Here is a 20,356-nt window from a genome sequence, read left to right on the forward strand (position 1 = left end):
AAGCTTAGCCCAATGACTAGTAGTATGCAGATTAAAGGAAGCACAAAGGTCACAATTAGGAACGTCATGGTCAAGGCCTAAACAAATACAATAGGAATGAAAATTTCTATGGGGAATCTGCTTTCCACAGGTAAGACAACTGACTTTTTCTGGCATTCGTTAAGGCAAGAAAAGAGGATCCCCAATGGGGTACTTCGCTTTAGTGGACTTCAACTTTGTAGTCAGAAACCAAAAAGGTAAACTGACGAACGGCACTCATGCAAAATGTTTCTGCTTCATACTCCACAGCAAGAAAGACTGGGGTAGTGCCATCGGCTACCTCCTTTTGTATCGGACATCCTGACATCATTTACAACCAACAGCTGGTGTCATTTACTTACCTTTGGTATTCTGGTCAATCGAGGGCTACTGGGAGCCAGATAACCCATTGGTTGGGACAGCAACAGTGAAACACGATGAACATCTGGTAATTTAAAGGCCTAATGGCAAGAGTTGCGGAAGTATATACGTTCTTACCCAATCTGTTTAAAGCTTTAGAATCCCTGGCCGAAGGGGTAGCGATTTTGGCTGTAGTAGCCTTAATACCTTTAGGTCCCTGGGAAATGGTCTCTGGATCTGCAGTGAGATTTTGAGAGAGAAATTTGTGAGTCAGGTACTCTGTAGTACCGGTCAGGCTTTCTAGGAGCTGGTGGTAAAGTATCAGGGGTAAGACTGGATTCCATAAAGACATCCACAATATCCAGGACAAGGGGTATAGCTAGAGGCCTGTGCTGAGGCAAGTCTAAAAATTCTCCGAGTCTTTTTGGACTGTGGGTAGTCCTGGCATTCTCAGCAGAAATGCTCTCTTAGGGTATGCAAGGTTTCACTGAAAGAAAGGTCCTCTGGATGGGAGGCAGAGGGAGGGTATGGAATCCTCTGCATCTGAATCCTCACAGGTAGATGAGGGTATGTCCTGGTAATCAGAGGGGTCTGAGTCATCAGAATCATGGCCTGTAGAATCGGAAGGAAAATCTATTCGTCTTTTAGAGGGGAAGGCTGGCTTCCCCTAATTGAAAGTAATAAGGTCTTCAGACATTCTAAGCATTTTTTTCTGTGGCATGGGAACTTGAGAATGTGCTTTTGTTGTCAGTTTCCAAGGCATAGTGTGAACTCTGGGCCGGAGAAACTCGGTAGTTTTAGTCAGAAACAAAGTAGTCAGTTTAATGTGAACATCGGAAGGTCTAAATACACCCTCATAAGCCAGTGCCTGCACAGCGGATTCGGACCCATCCAAGGTAGAGACATCCGCAGGTTCCATAATCGAAGCATCTCGTGGCAGTCTTGCAGAGAGCAAAATCTAAGAGCACCTCTGTAAGAAGAAAACAATTCCTGCTCCTTGTCAGAAGCCACTAACATTTCCCAGTTTCTCAGTAGAGGCCTGCGAATCTGTAGAAGTGGGTATCAGACGATGCGAAAACGCCACACTGAGTACCAGTGGACTGGCAACTAGCTTAACAGAAGCGTCATTGGCAGTTTTGGAACTATGCGGTCTTTATCCTTATGTGTTTTCGGAAGATCAGTAGTTGGATGGCTCAAAGCCATTTCGGAATATGGAGAACAAGAGCGAAAGAATTTAGCGACAGAGACAGCCCGACGACGAACAGTTCGGGCGTTGAACAAGGCACAAAACCAACAGTGATGAACGTCGTAGTCTGAGCCTAAACAGGTGATGCAGTAAGAATGAAAATCTCTGAGGTATTTGCTTTCCACAGGCAAGACAATTTTTAACTTTTTCTGACATTGGTTAGAGCAAGAAAAAAGGATCCCCAATGGGGTACTTCGCTTTAGAAGACTTCAGGTTTGAAACTCGAAAAATGAAAATTTCAGGTAGCGGCCGACCGGCACTTGCGAACTGCTTCTGCTTTGGGCTCCCGTTCTGCAAGAAAAGCTGATGTAATGGCGTCAGCTGCCTGTTTTATACCCCTGATGACCTAAAGTCATGGCAGAGGCGACAGCATCCAACGCAGAAATCCCAAGACACTGGTATTTCGGCAGACTGAGGGCTACCTGCAGGCAGATAACCCAAGTGTGAATACTGCAACAGTGAATCACGAAGAACATCTCCCTGCTTCCAGTCTGAGAAACTTTGTGTGCCCTCCAGCTATGGGGAAACAAAGGTAGGCATCCACAAATACTGCAAAAAGGCCTCACAAAGTTAACATTTTGAATTCCAATAACTGGAGAAACATTACCTTGACAGGTTCAGAATTAGTCTCCAAAGTCTGCTGGTCCATAGAACTAGGAATAAACTCTACAAAAAGCCTGTACCTTCTTTTGGTGGCTCTTCTATGGTCCTACTACAAACATTTCTTTCTGAATAGGCTGAACAGTGTTTGGTCTACAGGTACTGGTGAAATACAGTTTTTTTTTTTTTTTAAATGAACAGAGGAATGGATCACTACCTCAAAAACCTTTTTTGACCCTGTCATGCAAGACGAATTGATACCAGTGTTATGACCAAGAGGCCTAATTGATCCCACATCTTCAGTGGTTCTGACTTGTGGATTGGGAATTGAGATTATGGCCTGCAATGAGACTTAGGAATGGGGGAGGAAAAAGAAAATAAGCATTATATCTGCCCACACCAGTCTTGGCCCAAAGACCATCTATGCCTTCCCTTTTGGATACCTTGTCAGTTTATCTTATACGTACACACGCGCATGCACAAGTGTTTATGTATCCACCTGTACACACAGGCGCGCACGTCACACACTTATGCACACGTACATATCGCACTCACTTATCACACACACACAAAACGTGCAATTCGCTTTTTTTCCTGGAAAGGGTGTAAGAAGGAACTGGGAAATGTTACAGTGGCTTCTGACAAGGAGCAGGATTTTTTTTCTTCTTACAGAGGTGCTCTTAGATTTTGCTCTCTGCAAGACTGCCAGCTTCAACCCAAAAACAGAGAGGTCAGTTTGTAATGTCATGCTCAGGCCTCAAACACAATCAACATGAACACTTATGGGGAAACTGGCTTTCCAGACTCAGTACAATTAATACTTTCAGAATCCAGTTCAGACATTTAGAAAACCTTAACATCCAAAAGTTACACTAGGCATGCAACAAAAGAACAAATATATAGTATATGTTCCCCAACAGCGTGCCCATCTCTGAAATTTGGAAATTAGTCCAACTGATGCATGCCTTGAACTGTGCATTGATCCTGACATGGACTATGAAAAGAAAGAATAAAAGATGGTGCAAGTGACAGCCATCACTATAAATAGCAGTGATGTCCGAAAGCCCAGGAGGGAGGGCTTCTGCCTGGCTTGAGTAAGGAAGGGTGCTAAACTATGGATGCGAGGCCATCCTGAGCCTTGAGCAACTGAAATCCCAATCACTACTGGAGCAGTGAAACATACAATGAATAAGATAATGGTAAATGCTCTTCCTTTTTCTACCAAACATTCTACTAAATGTCATCATAAGAGAGGAACCATCTCATGAAGGGGATGTCCAAAGCTCATGAAGTCATACTGGATGAATGGGCATCCCAATGTCTATTTCTCACACTATAAAAGACATAGCAACTGTGATCATGAACATCAGAGGAAACTCAAGTTCCAAATATGACTCAATATTTGGAAGGGCTAACAGTACTTCCAACATTACACTAGCAAAGGTCTCAAACTGTTACATAACACAATTATTGGAAAACATACATTAAGTTCCACTTTGGCTTCCACGAGACGACTGTGATCTGCGCAGTCTACCAGAAACACAATTCCATTAATGGCTGGTAAGTAATTCTTCCAAACTCTGCGAGCTAGGGAAGAAAGGGAACAATTAGTTGCCAAGATGTACTGCTTAAAAGGTAAAATGGACTTTTCAGGCACAAATCACTAATCCCATCAATACTTTGCCCACCATTTTAAATATGAAGGACTTGCACGTGTACAAGTATAAAAGGACATGAATGAAATTTTACAAATAAATGCATGCCAAAACACAACTGAACACAATAGAAACAAACATAAGACAGCTTAAGACGGTAATAAATTACTTAATTTAATTCAAAAATGTTAAGATGAAAATAGGAGATATATCTGGGCAAACTACTGTCCTGACCTGTGCTGGTCACACAGTGAGAAGAGTTTTTCAATCTCCTGTAAGCATACCTAACCAGCAAATGTACTGCATTATCAAGCTGGGACTGTTTCTATCTAGATGCTGACAGTGTCTGGTATTAAAAGGGTGTAAAGGACGTAAATAGAAGTTATGTCCTTACCATAACGTTCCATGTGGAGTGTTCATCTCGCCTTTGTTCTTACACATGGGTTCGGAGCCGATCCTCGGCTCCGTGTCGGCCGCTTGCAAGCTCTGCATCGAGAAGAAGCTCGAGACAACCTAATACCCACAATCCCCCTCTGCCTTTACCTCAGATATAGTTTGCAAGCAAACCAGCAGTCAGAGAGAGAACACATTCATGCCAAAACTCACTTACTCACAGACACAAAAATACTTCTATATATATATATATATATATATATATATATATATATATATATATATACACACCACACACACCACACACACCACACACACCACACACACCACACACACCACACACACCACACACACCACACACACACATGTATATCATATATACAACAACTGCAATGCAGAAGCAGAATAACCCAGACCAGGCACCAAAAAGAACGTTCTTCCTGAGGGTGGGAGGGTGGGAATGTAAGAACAAAGGCGAGATGAACACTCCACATGGAACGTTATGGTAAGGACATAACTTCTATATGTGAGAGTGTTCGATCTCGCCGTTTGGGAGGACGTTCTTGAGCACAGTGGAACCAAAGGTTGCCCTGTCCCTAGAAACCTTGTCTACCTTGTAATGAGAAATAAATGTATGTGGTTTAGACCAAGTAGCAGCCGCACAAATAGCGTCTAATGGTAGGCGAGCTGCATGAGCCAGGGATGTAGACACTGATCTTGTAGAATGTCCTTTGGGTTTGACAGACAAAGCTCGATTTGAAGAATCATAAACATAGATAATACAATCAGTTAACCATTTAGAAAGAGTTCTTTTAGTAACCGCTACACCTTTCCTGCTATCAGCAAAGGCTACAAAAAGTTGATCAGATTTTCTGTGATCTTTTGTTCTATCCAAGTAAAATCTAAGTTGTCTGTGGACATCCAACTTATGTAACATATACTCCATCTTATTGGAGTGATTCTTGAAAAAGGTGGGTAATTCAATGGACTGATTAATATTATTAATAGAGCAAACTTTGGGAAGAAAGGATGAATTAGTGTGAAGAGATACTCTGTCAGAGTGAAAGATTAAATAAGGGTGTTTAACGGAGAGAGCCTGAAGCTCAGATACTCGCCTAGCGGATGTAATGGCTACCAAGAAGAGGGTCTTCCACGACAAATACTTCAATGGACAAGAGGAGGCTGGTTCAAATGGGGGTAACATCAATTTAGATAATAAGAGGTTTAGACTCCAAGGGGATGTAGGAGATCTAACTGGTGGTCTAATATGAAAAGACCCTTTTAAAAAGGCCTTACAAAGCCTGTGGGCCATAACAGGAGCCCCACATTCTTCCACATGAAAGTTGGAGATGGCAGCCAATTGCACTCTTAAAGTGGCAGGAGAAGCACCTTGGTGGAACAATTCTGTTAAAAACTCCAAGATTTTGTTTAAAGGAGCTATGAACACAAAGCGCTTCCATTTACTAGTGTAGGTCTTAGTAGTGGAAGCTTTATGAGAAGCCACTAGTATATTCTGAACTGCAGGTGAAAGAAGATCAGACCTGGCTAAATAGGGAATCGGAGCAGCCAAGCTGCTAGATGGAGGGACAAGAGCGAGGGGTGGGGAGCCCCTGACGAGTGAGTCAGTAGATCTGGCTCTGGGTCCAGGATCCAGGGTCCCCGAATGCGGTGTGTCAGAAGAAAGGGGAACCAAATTTGACGAGGCCAGAATGGGGCAATGAGGATGATCGTCCTTTGCAGGTTGTTGGCTTTCTGCAGAAACTTGGTAATCAGGGGAAAAGGAGGAAAAGCATACAGGAGGCCCGGGGGCCAATCGTGAACTAGTGTGTCCCTGGGGACTTCCCCTGGAGGGGGTAATAGGGCAAAATAGCTCCTGCATTTGGCATTCATTGGAGACGCAAACAGATCGCAGGAAGGCTGGCCCCACTTGCGAAATATCTTCTTCGCAACTGACTGTTTTAGGGACCACTCGTGCGGCAACAGAATTGCTCTGCTCAGCCTGTCGGCTATGACGTTGGATGACCCCGGGATGTGCGTTGCTATCAGAAAGCGACCAGTGGACTCCACCCATTGCCAAATTCTCATGGCCTCTCTGCATAGCTGATAGGACTTGGTTCCCCCCTGCTTGTTTATGTACCAGACTACAGACATGTTGTCCGTCTGAACTGCAATAGTCCCTAGAGGAAGAAGGGGAGCAAAGTGCTGCAACGCTAGAAACACTGCCCTCAACTCCAGAACATTGATGTGCAGATTGTACTCTAAATTGGTCCATTCGCCTTGGACTGTCTGTCCCTGAAAGATGCCCCCCCACCCTATCAGGGAAGCGTCCGTGGTCACCGTAGCTGTCGGCGTGGGTAGCACAAATGGTCTTCCTCTGGAAAGGTTGCAAGTCTGAAGCCACAAGACTAGGTGCGACTTGCATGTGTTTGTGATCAGGATTTCGTGTGTCAGAGGTAAATGTTGGAAAGACCATTGTGCAAACAGTAGCCATTGTAGAACTCTCATGTGCAGTCTTCCCAATGGTATCGCAATGAGAGAAGCTGCCATGAGACCCAAAACCTTTAGTACCAGTTTTGCTGGGGATTTTCTGGATGACAGAAGAAGAGATATGTGTGTTTGAAGTGAAGCTATCCTTTCTGGAGGAAGCCTTAGAATTAACTGATGTATCTAATTCCGCTCCTATGAATAAGATACGCTGTGATGGCTGTAGTAAGGATTTTTCGAAATTTACGGAAATTCCGAGGTGAACACAAAGTTGTAGGGTGTAATCTCTGGCCTGTATCAGTTGACGCCGGGTGGTGGCAGAAAGGAGCCAGTCGTCCAGATACGGAAACACCTGGAATCCTAGGCGTCTCAGATGAGACGCTACCACTGCCATGCATTTGGTGAAAACCCTGGGGGCTGAGGTCAGACCAAAGGGCAGGGCTCGAAACTGATAGTGACTGGCTCCCAGCCGGAAGCGCAAATGATCTCTGGACGCCCTGGCCATTTTGATGTGGTAGTATGCGTCCTTCAGATCTAGAGCACATCCAGTCGTCCTTCTGTAAGAATGGAAGGATCGATTGAAGCGTGACCATTCGGAACTTTTCTTTCTTGACGAAGGTGTTGAGATTGCTTAGGTCCAGAATCGGCCTCCAGTCCCCTGTCTTCTTTGGAACTAAAAAGAACCTTGAGTAAGTTCCGAATCCTATTTGGTCCGCTGGGACTGGTTGGATGACTCTTTCTAGCAGCTTTGAAATTTCTATAGCTGCTGGATCTCGCAGATGGGGCGGCACATCTGGGAGTCTTGTCTTTGGAATGGGGGTGGATAGGAATGGTATTCTGTAACCTCTGGTAACAACGCTTTTTACCCAGTTGTCTGTAGTAATGTTTTGCCAGGCCTGAGGGTATAAAGCTAAGCGACCCCCGACTGCCTCCAGAGCAGGACAGTCGGGCCTCCTCTCAGGAGTGCTGGAAAGGTTTTCCAGGGGGTGTATCCCTGTCACCTTGGTTTTGGACCCCTCTGCCACCAGGGCGGCGTCTTCCACCTCTGCCCCCTCCTCTGCCTCTAGAGGGGGCATCACCCTGCGTGCCTGGGAAAGACCCTTGGGGTTTTCGAAAAGTACAGTTTTGTACCTACCATAAATGTAGATGTTCGAAGATCCACATTGCTGCAGTCCTTACACTTGGGTAGTCCGCTGTCCTCGGTCGGCCCGAATATCAAAGTATAAGGCTGACGTCGGTCAAGGCGCATTAGACTGACATCAGGACGTCAGGGTACAAATGCACATGACCGACGTCATATCCTCAGTCTTTTCTTGCCCCAGATGTCAGAAGACCCTAACAAGAAGGGTCAAAACCCAAAGACAACAAAACCAACAACCAACCACCCTAGCACTAATAATATGTACAATATATACAATATACACAATATTTACAATCCAACCCACACAACCGCCTCTAACTACAGAGGGGAAGGAGGGAGGGTAAACTGGACTGCAGCAATGTGGATCTTCGAACATCTACATTTATGGTAGGTACAAAACTGTACTATGTTCTTCATCTCACATTGCTGCAGTCCTTACACTTGGGTAGAATCCCAAAGCAGAGGTAAGGGAGGCTGGCACAACTATAAAGAAGCAGGAGCTGCCAAAATGCCCTGTAAAACAGCAGTGGCAAAACCAGCCCTAGATTTAGAGTAAAGTGGAAGGTGATAATGCTTAGAGAAAGTGTGCACAGAACTCCAAGTAGCTGCCTCCAAGATATCTTTAGTTGCCACCCCCCTTAAAAAAGCTGTTGAAGTGGCAGTAGCCCTAGTGGAATGAGGCCTAATCCCAGCTGGAACCTCCTTGCCATGATGGGAACAACAGAAAGCAATGCAAAACCCAATCCACTTAAAAATAGTTTGTTTTGACACAGACTTGCCCTGAGAACTCAAAGCAAAAGAAACAAATAACTGCTGAGACTGCCTGAACCCTTTAGTTCTGCTCAAATAATATCGCAACTGCCTGTGTATATCCAAAGTGTGCAAAATCTTTTCCCCTTTATTTTGGGGGTTTGCATAAAAGGTAGGCAAATGAATAGTTTGGTTTAAAGACACACTAGAAACCACTTTAGGCATAAAGGAAGGATTAGTACGTAAAGATACCCTATCCTTATGGAAAATTAAGAAAGGCTCAACTGCCATAAGGGCCTGTAATTCAGAAACCCTTCTCGCAGAGGTAATGGCTAACAAAAAAGCAGTCTTCCATGATAAATATTTCAACTCAGCAGTAGCTGCAGGCTCAAAAGGTTGTAGAGTGAGTTTCTCCAACACAAAATTGAGATCCCAAGCAGGAGTAGGAGCTCTTCGTGGGGGTCTTATATTCTTTGCCCCTCTAAGGAATCGCTTAAACAAAGGATGAGAAAACAATGGTGGGTCACAATCATAGTGAGCAGAAATTGCTGCAGCATGAATCTTAATAGAAGAGAAGGACAAACCTTTGTCCAGTAACTCAGTAAGATATTGAAGAGCCACACTTAAATTAGGCTTAGAAACATCAAATGCTTTTGCTGCACTCCAAAATAAAAATCTCTTCCATTTATCTGCGTACACTTTCCTTGTACTAGGCCTTCTGGCTTCCAAAATAACATTCAAAACTTGCTGTGGAAGCTGAAACCCTCCAGGGTTTAAAACAGAATATGCCAGGCTGTCAGGTGAAGAGAGTGAAGTTTGACATTGAGTAAATGACTGTTCTCCTGAGTCAGCAGGTGTGGAATCGAAGGTAAAGGCCATGGAGGCTCCGTACCAGACTTCTCAGTAGTGGGTACCAATGCTGTCGAGGCCAATCTGGAGCTATTAAAATCATCTTTGGCTTGTCCTGTCTGACCTTCAGAAGTACCTTTGGGAGGAGAGGCAGAGGTGGAAAGGCGTACACATGAAGATTGCTCCAATTGAATGAAAGAGCATCCACCTTCCAAGCTGTGGGATGAAAACTTTTGTGCAAAACTTTGGCAGCTGGTAGTTTAGTGGAGAAGCGAACAGATCTAGGTCTGGAGTTCCCCATGACACTGTCAATTTCTGAAATACATGAGGATCCAATTTCCACTCGTGGGGATCCATAATTTGTCTGCTCAACACATCTGCTAAGGAGTTCTGTGCTCCCGGCAGAAACCTTGCCTGAAGATTTAGCTGTAAACTGAGAGCAGTCTCCCACAAAATCATTGCTTGTCTGCACAGAGGATAAGAATGTGTTCCCCCTTGCTTGTTGATGATTCTAACAGACAACACAACTGTCATGTGGTACAACACCTGTCCTGGAAGAAGTAAATCCTTGAAAGCTATTAATGCAAATTGGACTGCTAACATCTCCTTCAGGTTGATATGTAGATGTAGAAGTCTGGCAGGCCACGTGTCTTGTATCCACTTTCCATTTAGATGAGCTCCCCAAGCTTTGTCTGAGGCATCTGTCGTTAGAATCTGACTCGCCTCTGGCCGGGTCACAGAGAGTCCCTTGTTTAGGTGACATTCCTGAGCCCACCACAAAAATTCCTTTTGAATGCAAGGTATTATCTGAATGACAGTGTCCAAATCTTGGCAGTGCTGTGTCCATACATATTTGAGATACCATTGTAACTTCCTCATATGCAGTTTGGCATTGGGAAGCACCAGAATACAAGATGCCATGAACCCCAAGGCTTGAAGGACTGTCCTTGCAGTCAGCCTGGACTGATGAGACAATTGATGGAAGTAAAGAGAAAGATTCTTTTGTTTGTCCGGGGTCAAAAAGGCCACCTGGGATGCTGTATTCAGTCTCACACCCAGAAAGCACATGTCCTGAGAGGGTACTAGACTGGACTTTATTTCGTTCACAAAATACCCTAGGCATCTTAGCACTGCTATCACATAGTGGAGATGATGAAGAAGCTCTTCTTTTCCTTGAGCCAGAATCAGACAATCGTCCAAATAAGGATAGATCTGTATCCCTCAGTCTGAAGAAAGCTATTACTGGAGCCAGAACCTTCGTGAATACTCTGGGCGCAGTAGATAAGCCAAAGGGCAATGCAGAGAACTGATAATGAGAAGTCCCAGCCGAAACGTAGATACTTCCTGCAACTTAGCCTGATAGGAACATGAAGGTAAGCCTCCTTGAGATCCAGAGTCACCATCCAATGATCTTTGCCCAGCAGAGGTAAAAGCTGTTGTAACGTCAACATTTTGAACTTGGGAATGTCCAGATAAGTGTTGAGGATAGATAAATCCAAAATTGGTCTCCACGTGTTCCCCTTCTTTGGTACTAGGAACAGGCGAGAATAAAATCCTAGGCCCACTTCTGACAGAGGGACCGGCTGAATGGCTCCTATTTGGAGTAGCAGAGAAATCCGTTTGTGAGCCTCTATTCTTTGCTGAGGAGGAACGTCTGGCATGCCTTTGAAAGGAGGCAAGGTATGGAAATAAAACCTGTAACCTTGGTGTAAGATATCCAATACCCATCTGTCTTGGGTAATTAAACTCCAAGTGCCAACCTTCCTCCCAAAGGTGCTGCTAGTCGAGAAGACTCTGGCAGCTGAAAAGGTAGGTCATTGGGTCTGTTTACGAAAGGACTGACCCCTGCCCTCACCCGAAGACTGTGCAGGTGAACTCCCTGTTCTAGGTCTGAAAGAGCCCTGAGCTCTGCCCCTACCCAGTCTAGACCTGCCCCTAGACTGGGAATCATAAGAAGGATACGTCCACCCCTTAGTAGGCCAATTTCTGCTAAACTTCGGAGGCTGAACCTGCAAAAAATCTTTAACAGTCTGCATAGACTTAGCCTTGTCTTCCATTTTCTTTAAGACTGCCTCAACAGGTGAACCAAATAACACATCAGATTGTAAAGGAGCATCCAAAATCCTTGTCTTAACATGGTCAGATAAATTCTGATCCCTCAGCCAGGCGTGCCTCGAAGAACTGACCCTGTGGCAGCCACCCTAGGCGAGGCCTGTACAGCATCAAAACCACATTGCAAAGAATGCTTACCCACTTGTTCAGAGACATGTACCAAATCCTGTAACTCTTTACAGTCAATACCTTCCGCCAGAGCATCTACCTTAGACTTCAATTGAGACAGTAGATAGTTTTGGTATTTCAACATGTGAAACTGGCAATTTAGAGCCCTCATAGCTAGGGTGGAAGACGTATAAACTTTCTTTCCCCATCTATCCAAAGCCCTAGCCTCTTTATCTGGAGGAACCGGATTTTTAACAACAGAAGCCTTAACACCCTTAGGCCCTTGACTAACAGTTTCTGGGTCCGCCCTAGGACTCTTAAAAAGAAACTTATGAGCTTCAGGCACCCTATAATACCTATCCGGCTTAACAGGAGCAGGAGGCAGGGAATCAGGATTAAGAGAAGCCTCTGCAAACACATCCTCCACAACATCCAAAACAGGAGGTATAGCCAAAGGCCTATGCTGGGGTAAAAACAGAAATTCCCTAAGCCTTTTCCTGGAATCTGAGAAATCCTGACCTTCCCACTTAAAATGCTCCCTCATGGAATGGAGGGTCTCTGAAAAAGAAAAATCCTCAGGAGGAGAAGCAGAAGGAGTAGAATCATCCACATCAGAATCAGAATAAGGAGAATACTCCTGCAAGTCTTCAGCCGAAGACTCTGAAACATCTGAAGCCTGCTCAACACTCCCTAACTCAAGTTCCACCCTAGGCCTCTTATCAGGAGGGGGCAAAGAACCTCTAATTAAGCTAATCAAATCTTCTGCCATTTTAAGCATATGCTTCTTGGGCACAGATCCTGAAGAACTAGGAGTGACACCAACTGAAGCTAAACCTGGCCTGCCTCTGGGAGAAGCCTTGGAAACAGAAGGCCTAACCACCCTAGGAAGGGAGGGGAGTACAGTAACCTGAGAAGCCCCTTCAGCCTGACTTGCCTCCTGAGAGGCCACATCCTGCAATAACAAGGTCTCCCCCTGGGCCTCCAAAGAAAACTCCGGTGGAACCACCGGCTCCACCGATACCTCTAAAGAACCGGCGTCCGGTACGGACGACTCGTCTACCCTGGGCTTAGCTGCTTTATCCTTGCGCTTCTTTGAAGAAGCGGACGCCGGAGCATCCAACGGCATAGTGTAATTGCACCGCTTCCCAAAGACTAACCTGGCACAATCTAACCTTCTCTTAATAGTGCGCTTATTGAACCTAGCACAAAAGCGACACCCAACAACGTCGTGCTCCGGCCCTAAACAAGGAATACACAAGGTATGATAATCTCTATGCGGTATCTGTTAGCCACAAGAAATACAGTAATTCACTTTTTCTGACATCCGGTAAACCACTGAGGCAAGAAAAAAGCAAAATATTCCCCAACGGGGTACTTAGCCAACTTTGACTCGGTCTGAAACTCCGAACTCGAAAAATTTCAGAACGCCGAACGGCACTTGCAACGCTGCTTCTGCATCGGACCATGCGGCAAAAAAGACTGAGGATATGACGTCGGTCATGCGCATTTGTACCCTGACGTCCTGATGTCAGTCTAATGCGCCTTGACCGACGTCAGCCTTATACTTTGATATTCGGGCCGACCGAGGACAGCGGACAACCCAAGTGTAAGGACTGCAGCAATGTGAGATGAAGAACATCCACATTTTCCCACCACGTTGCCCTTTGGGGTACGGTCTGGATGGGGTGGAAAAACGTACTCTGACAGCAGACAGAGTCTTTCCCTCCTGTTCACACCGGGTAAGGGTCTCCTTTACTTTTGGGCCAAAGAGAGTGGCACCATCAAATGGGGCGTTAGTAAAGGAAGACTTGAAGGCTTCCGCAAATGAACATAAGCGCATCCAGGACTGTCTTCGAAGAGCAATCGCTGAAGCTGCTGCCCTACTCGATCCTTCGGCTGCGTATGAGATCAGCCTCATGGATGAGTTAATGGATGTAAGGGTATTGAGATGTGCTGTAACTTTCTCTGAAACAGCAGCATCTGTAGTACCCTGGAGGGTATCTCCCAACTCTTTGATTAGATCCCTCTGTAGACGTGTAAAGTGGGTCAAATAGTTCAGGGATCGCATAGAAAAAGCCGCTGAACTAAAAATGCGCTTCCCGTACCTGTCCATAGTCCTAGAATCTTTGTTAGGCGGATGGACAGATGAGGAAGATTCCGACATCTCCTTTTTCGTGGCCGCTGCCACCACCATAGCGTCCACTGGAACTCCTTTTGTCAAATAAGCCTTGTCTTGGGGTGCAGTAATGTATTTATTAGGCTTCCTAGGGACTGGCTCCACCGTGTCAGGAGCCTCCCGCCCTTGAGCAATCAGCTCCATTAATTCATCAGGCGGAGTGACCCAGGAGGAGGAAGGGCGAGCACCAAATGCCTTCAGCAAGACTGACTCATCCTCAGAAGGGGGGAGGGACTGCCAGTCACCTCTTTGCTTTAGGATCTCCAAGATGTCAGAGAAGGAGACATCTTCTGAAGGTGACTTTGGGGACCCTTCGGACTCATCCAAGTCAGTATCGGATGTCAAAGATTCTTGTGGAGAATCTAAGTGTCTCCTCTTACACAATCTTTTCCTAGGGACTTCTTCGGGGGGGACATCCGAAGAAGCCTCCGAGGAAGAGGGGGCACCCTCCAGGGGTGGCTGAGACACCGGTGCTAGACGCTTGGATGTGACCGTTGGTGCACAGGAGGATAACTTTTAGTTATGTACTTACCATAACTTCGGATGTATGGGATCCATCTCGCCTACATTCACAACAGATGGGTTCGGAGCCGATCCATCGGCTCCGACTCGGCAACTAATACACTAGCACGAAGTCTCTCATTGGCTGGGCTACTCCCTATCCCAGGATGCACTACACCTGCTTCCCCAGATCTTGTTTGTTCGCTTTCATACATCCATGCAAACACAGAAAAACTAGTAGTCACTATAACCAACTAAAGTTCTTCAAGAAAGATCGCCAAGAAAAAGGGACTACAGCTCCTCTAAATCCGAATGGAAGGGGGAAGGAGGGTGGGTACTTATGAATGTAGGCGAGATGGATCCCATACATCCGAAGTTATGGTAAGTACATAACTAAAAGATGTAATGGGATCCTATCTCGCCTACATTCACAACAGATGGGACAGCGTCCCTAGCACCTACATCCCGGGTGGCTCATTGGAACACACTCCTGAGAACTGTGGAACCAAAGGAAGCTCTGCCTCGAGAAACCACATCCAATTTGTAATGAGAAATGAAAGTGTGCGGAGAAGTCCAGGTTGCGCAGCACAAATATCATCTATTGATAACTTGGAGTGAAAAGCTACGGAAGTAGCCATTGCCCTGGTAGAATGAGCCTTGACTGGAAAGGGAAGGTCTTTGTTAGCCTGTGAATAAATAAAAATGATACAATCTTTAATCCATTTAGATATGGAGGTTTTGTTACTGGTTGACCCAATTTGTTCACTGCAAAGGAAACAAACAATTGATTTGATTTCAGCGTTTGAGCGGTTCTATTCAAATAAAAACTCAGTTGTCTATGCGTCCAATTGATGCAAAGTATATTCTGCGTTATTAGAGAATTCTGGAAAAAGACAGGAAGTTCTATAGTTTGTTGAATACAGAAAGAGGAGGCCACTTTTGGTATAAATGCAGGGTTTAATTTCAATGAAACTCTATGCTTGTGAAAAATCAAATAGGGAGGATCAGAACAAAGAGCTTGAAGTTCTGAAACTCGCCTAGCAGACGTTATGGCTACTAAAAAGGCCGTTTTCCAAGACAGAAATTTTAAATCACAGGTAGCAGCTGGTTGAAAGGAGGGGCAGTTAGGGCAGCAAGAAGCATATTCAAATCCCAAGGGGGGACAGGATGAGATAAAGGAGGCCTAAGGAGCCAAGCCCCTTTAAGGAAAGGCTTACAAAGTTTGTGAGACATCAATGAAGGTTCAAATGAAGCATGAAAATTAGAGATCGCCGCTAGCTGAACCTTAATGGTAGAAACTGAAGAGCCCGACTGAAAAGGGAGGCCAGAAAATTCAGAACCTCCGATACTGGTGCAGTGAGAGGATCTATACCCGTTCTTGAGCCCAGAAGGCAAACCTTTTCCATTTACTGGAATAAAGTTTGATGGTGGAAGGTTTATGAGAAGAAGACAGTATGTGGACCACGTCCGGCGAAAGAGCATTGCCTCGGACTAAGGATGGAAGTGGAGTAACCATGCTGCCAACTTCAGGGACCTGAGAGACGGATGAAGCCGTCCTGACTGATGAGTCAACAGGTCTGGCACCGGATCCAAAAACCATGGACCTTCTATCGCATGCCTCTGTAGGAAAGGAAACCAAACTTGACGAGGCCAGTGCGGGGCAATCAAAATCATCTCGCTCTCCATGTAAATGGCCTTCTGTATCACCCTCGGTAGGAGGGGGAACGGAGGGAAGGCGTAGAGAAGACCGGGGGCCAAATGCGAGTCAGAGCGTCCCTGGGAATCTGTCCCTGAGAAGGGAACAGTGTGAAGAACTCCCTGCATTTCGCATTGTGAGGGCTGGCAAACAGGTCGCAGCAAGGAAGACCCCATCTGTCGAAGATTTTCGCAGCTATACCCTGGTTGAGGGACCACTCGTGAGGTAAAAGAATGGTCCTGCTTAATCTGTCCGCAATCACATTGGACTTCCCCGGTATGTGCGTTGCCATTAGAAAGCGGTTGGTAGCTACCGCCCAGTGCCAAAGTCTCATGGCTTCTCTGCATAGTGGGTAAGACCTGGTTCCACCTTGCTTGTTTATGTACCACACCACCGACATGTTGTCGGATAGGATAGTAATCGGGCCCTGTGGGAGAGCGTGATGGAGAGCTTGGAGTACCAATAGTACCGCTCTCATCTCCAGGACATTGATATGCAAATGCGTTTCCTGGATCTGCCATGTGCCTTGGACCGACCTGTCCAGGTAATGACCCCCACCCTACCTGGGAGGCGTCTGTAGTCACAGTGGCAACGGACGTTGAGGTATAAAGGTCGCCCTGGTCGAGATTTGATTGGAGAAGCCACCAATGCAGATCTCGACGGCAACTTTCCGTGATTATGATTAAGTGGTTCAAGGAAGTTCCTGATAAGACCATTGAACCGACAGTAGCCATTGTAAAATTCGCATGTGAAGTCTGGCCAAGGGAACTAAAAGTATGGTTGACGCCATCGAGCCCAACAGTTGTAGGATCCGATGGGCCGGGCTCTTAGTAGGGGAAGACAGGATTTGACTTGATCTTGTAGGACCTGAATTCTTGCTGCCGGTAAAAGGCGCATTCTTTTGAGTCTAAGTCTGCCTATGAAAGTAATACGCTGAGATGGCTGTAGTACAGATTTTTGCAAATTGAACGTGATCCCCAAGAAATGGCCCAAGGTGAACGTGGCTCTGAGCGCTTGGAGTAGTAGATGCTCGGAGGTGGCAGTAAGGAGCCAGTCGTCTAGATAAGGAAACACCTGGAATCCCAGACTTCTCAGGTGAGCAGTTACCACTGCCAGACACTTGAACACCCTGGGGGCTGTGGTGAGACCAAAGGGCAGTGCTCGGAATTGGAAATGACTGACTCCGAGGCGGAAGCGTAAATGTCTCCTGGACTCTTGAGCTATGGGAATGTGATAGTAAGCGTCCTGGAGATCTATGAAGCACATCCATGCATCTTTTTCCAGCAAAGGAAGAATAGATTGAAGAGTGACCATTCGGAATTTGGACTTCTTCTAAACGATTCAATGAACTGAGGTCCAAAATGGGCCTGAAGTCCCCTGTCTTTTTTGGTACCAAAAATAATCTTGAGAAAGTTCCTGATCCGATCTGGTCGATGGGGACAGGCTGGATGGCTCTTTTTTCTAGCAGCTTTGAAACCTCTAATGCTGCCTGATCCCGCTGACTGGGTGGTACGTCCGGGATTTCCCTTAAAGAAAGGGGGGGTTTGTTGAAGGGGATGATATAACCTCCGGTAAGAATGCGAAGCACCCACTGATCGCTTGTTGTGGATTCCCAAGCTTGTGGGTGCGCCGCAAAAACGACCCCCGACTGGCTCCGGAGTTGCACAGTCGGGCAACAACTCAGGGACGTTGGTTGTATGAAGAACCACGAAAGGAATCGCGGTCTCCAGAGTTACGGGGGCCTCTGCCACCTCTGGGGCGACGTCTTCCAAAATCCCCCCCCCCCCGCCTCTGGAGGGGGAATCACTGGGTGGAGTAGGGAAAGACTTCTGAGATTTTCTAAACCACATTTTCCCTCCTCTCCGAGCCTTGGGGTAAGGCCTAGAAGGAGCGGAAAATCGGGCCCCAACGGCAGTCAAAGTCTTGCCCTCCTGCTCGCACCGAGTTAGTGTGTCCTTCACCTTGGGTCCAAACAAAGATGACCCATCAAAGGGGGAGTCTGCGAAGGAAGACTTGAAGGCCTCATGACGAACACAAGCGTAACCAGGCTTGTCTCCTGAGGGCAACGCCTGTTCCTGCTCTACTCGCCTTCGGCCGCATATGAAATGAGCCTCATGGACGAGTTAACAATAGAAAGGAGGGTAGTCATCTGTGCGCCAACAGTCGGGGCCAGCGCCTCAGGTAGGTTACCAACAAGAGAGTCATTTAGCTCTTTGAGAAGATCCCTTTGGAGCCTCGTAAAATGACATAAGTAGTTCAGCGACCGTAAGGCAAAGGCCGCTGAAGACAGGGTACGCTTCCCGTACCTATCCATACTCCTAGAATCCTTATTAGGAGGATGAACAGGCGTCGTAGCCTCTGCCACGTCCTGCTGTGTGGCAGAAGCCACCACCAAAGCATCTACAGGCACACCCTTTGTGAGAAACTCCTTCTGGGGGGGGCTGACAAATTTATTGGGCCTCGCAGGCACCGGTTCCACAGAATCAGGGTGTTCCCACGCCCTTCGAGAAACCAAATCAAGGAGTTCATCGAAGGGCGGAGACACCCAGGAGGCAGAAGGCTGGGCCCCAAAGGCCTTGAGGAAGACTGACTCCTCAGCTGAAGGGGTTTTGGCTTGCCAGTCACCTCTCTGTCTCAGAATCTCCAAGATATCTGAGAAGGAGATATCATCCGAAGATGATTTGGGGGACCCTTCTGCGTCATCGAGGTCAGTATCCGATGTAACATACTCATCTTGGGAGTCTATGTGCTTCCTCTTACACAATTTCTTCCGTGGGGGTTCGTCCGAAGCAGTTTCGGACGGACCACCCGGAAGAAGGAACCCGATGGGGGTATCCCCAGGCCCTGGGGCCCCGCTGCCGGGGAGCTGCAACACAACAGAGGCACCAGTCTCCAAATCTAGGGACGGTGAGGTAGAATCTTGCTGAACCGGCAAAGGCATGGCCAGCGCTCCTCATGGCCTCAAAGGCCGGACCTCCAGAATCCAAGGAGGTCACTGGTCTAGAGGCCACGATGGCACTGGGAATTCCAGCAGCCGATGCTCCGAGAGGAAGACTAGGCACGAAGCACCCAATCCCAAAGTGTTCCCCTCGGGCCCGGCTGAAGAGGTCGCAGTACCAAACCCTGAACCGGAGGACAGGGTAGGAAGCACAGTCGGAACAGAGACACCTCAAAGGGGTCTCTGCTCTGACCGTATGGCTCCGCTTTGCTCCACCACCACCGACTCCAACGGCTCCGAGGAGGTTGGAGGAGGAATCGAATGTGTTGGAGGGGGGATCGGCTCCGAAGCTAACTGTGCTGGAGCCGAGACCAATTTAGTAAACACTGGAGATTGGAATAGCCTCTGTAAAACCCTATCCAGGTCCGAATCTGAAAGTCTCGATGATTTAGAGGAGGTAGACAATCGAGAAGACTTTCCTCTCGGCTCCAAGACAGAAGGGGACCGGCTCCGAAACGGCTCCAATGCTATCGGCGCCGACTCCACCACTGCATGGACCACCATCGGCACCGAAGGAGCCTTCTTCGGAGCCGAGGGGGAAGAGTCTGAGCTGCACACTTCCACCGGCTCCGAAGCCAATGGAACCGATGGAGGTGATTCACCTCTCGATACTCCAACTTGTGGCTCCGGAGGCAATGGAGCCGAGGTAGGAGGTATCGAGGCAGACCCTTCGACCCTCGGCCCCGAAGTCAGTGGAGCCGAGGAAGAAGAGGTCAATTTTGTCTTTTTAGAAGTCGGCTCCGACGGACTTGTCGGAGCCGACGATCTTTCTTTGGAAGCAACAGGTAGATCTAAGGCTTCCTCAAAAGAAGGTTTGATAAGCCCTTTCAATATTAACTTGTTCTTGCGTTCTTGAAGAACTCCTAGAGGAGAACGCATGACAGACGCTACAAGTCTCTTGCAGATGTTTCGGCCCCAAACAATAAACACAGACTGAATGACTGTCTGTAATGGACATTTTATATTTGCACCGAGTGCATTTTTTAAAACCTGACTTTTGTTCCTTAGACATGATACAGGCCACAACAAGTAAAAACTCTATGGAAATCTTACTCTACCACAACAAGTATAGCACTATACACAAATTGCACCAACTGAAAAGCGTGAGACACACTGGCGCGAGTACTGGTGAAAGTTTACCTCACAACAATTAGAAACAAGTTAAACGGCCCAAAGCCCTCTAATTTAAACGGGCTTTGCCCGAAAAACAACTAACCAAAAGTTAATTAAACCTAATAGCACTCAAAGGTAGGGCAAAGGCCCTCTAAC

At 46.7% G+C, this 20,356-nt stretch overlaps 1 protein-coding gene across 2 annotated transcripts in view; it reads right to left on the reverse strand.

Moving 5' to 3' along the window:
* SAR1A (secretion associated Ras related GTPase 1A) overlaps window positions 1-20,356 on the reverse strand; it is a 343,486-nt gene that overhangs the window by 152,823 nt on the left and 170,307 nt on the right. For both annotated transcript variants that reach the window (XM_044056619.1, XM_044056620.1), the window contains exon 5: window positions 3,708-3,811. In XM_044056619.1, the coding sequence (XP_043912554.1) occupies window positions 3,708-3,811 (104 nt within the window). The remainder of the gene's footprint in view (window positions 1-3,707; window positions 3,812-20,356) is intronic.

This window comes from Protopterus annectens, chromosome 14.part0 (assembly GCF_019279795.1).
Source record: "Protopterus annectens isolate FY-2018-M chromosome 14.part0, PAN1.0, whole genome shotgun sequence".
In the NCBI taxonomy this organism is placed as follows: domain Eukaryota; kingdom Metazoa; phylum Chordata; order Ceratodontiformes; family Protopteridae; genus Protopterus; species Protopterus annectens.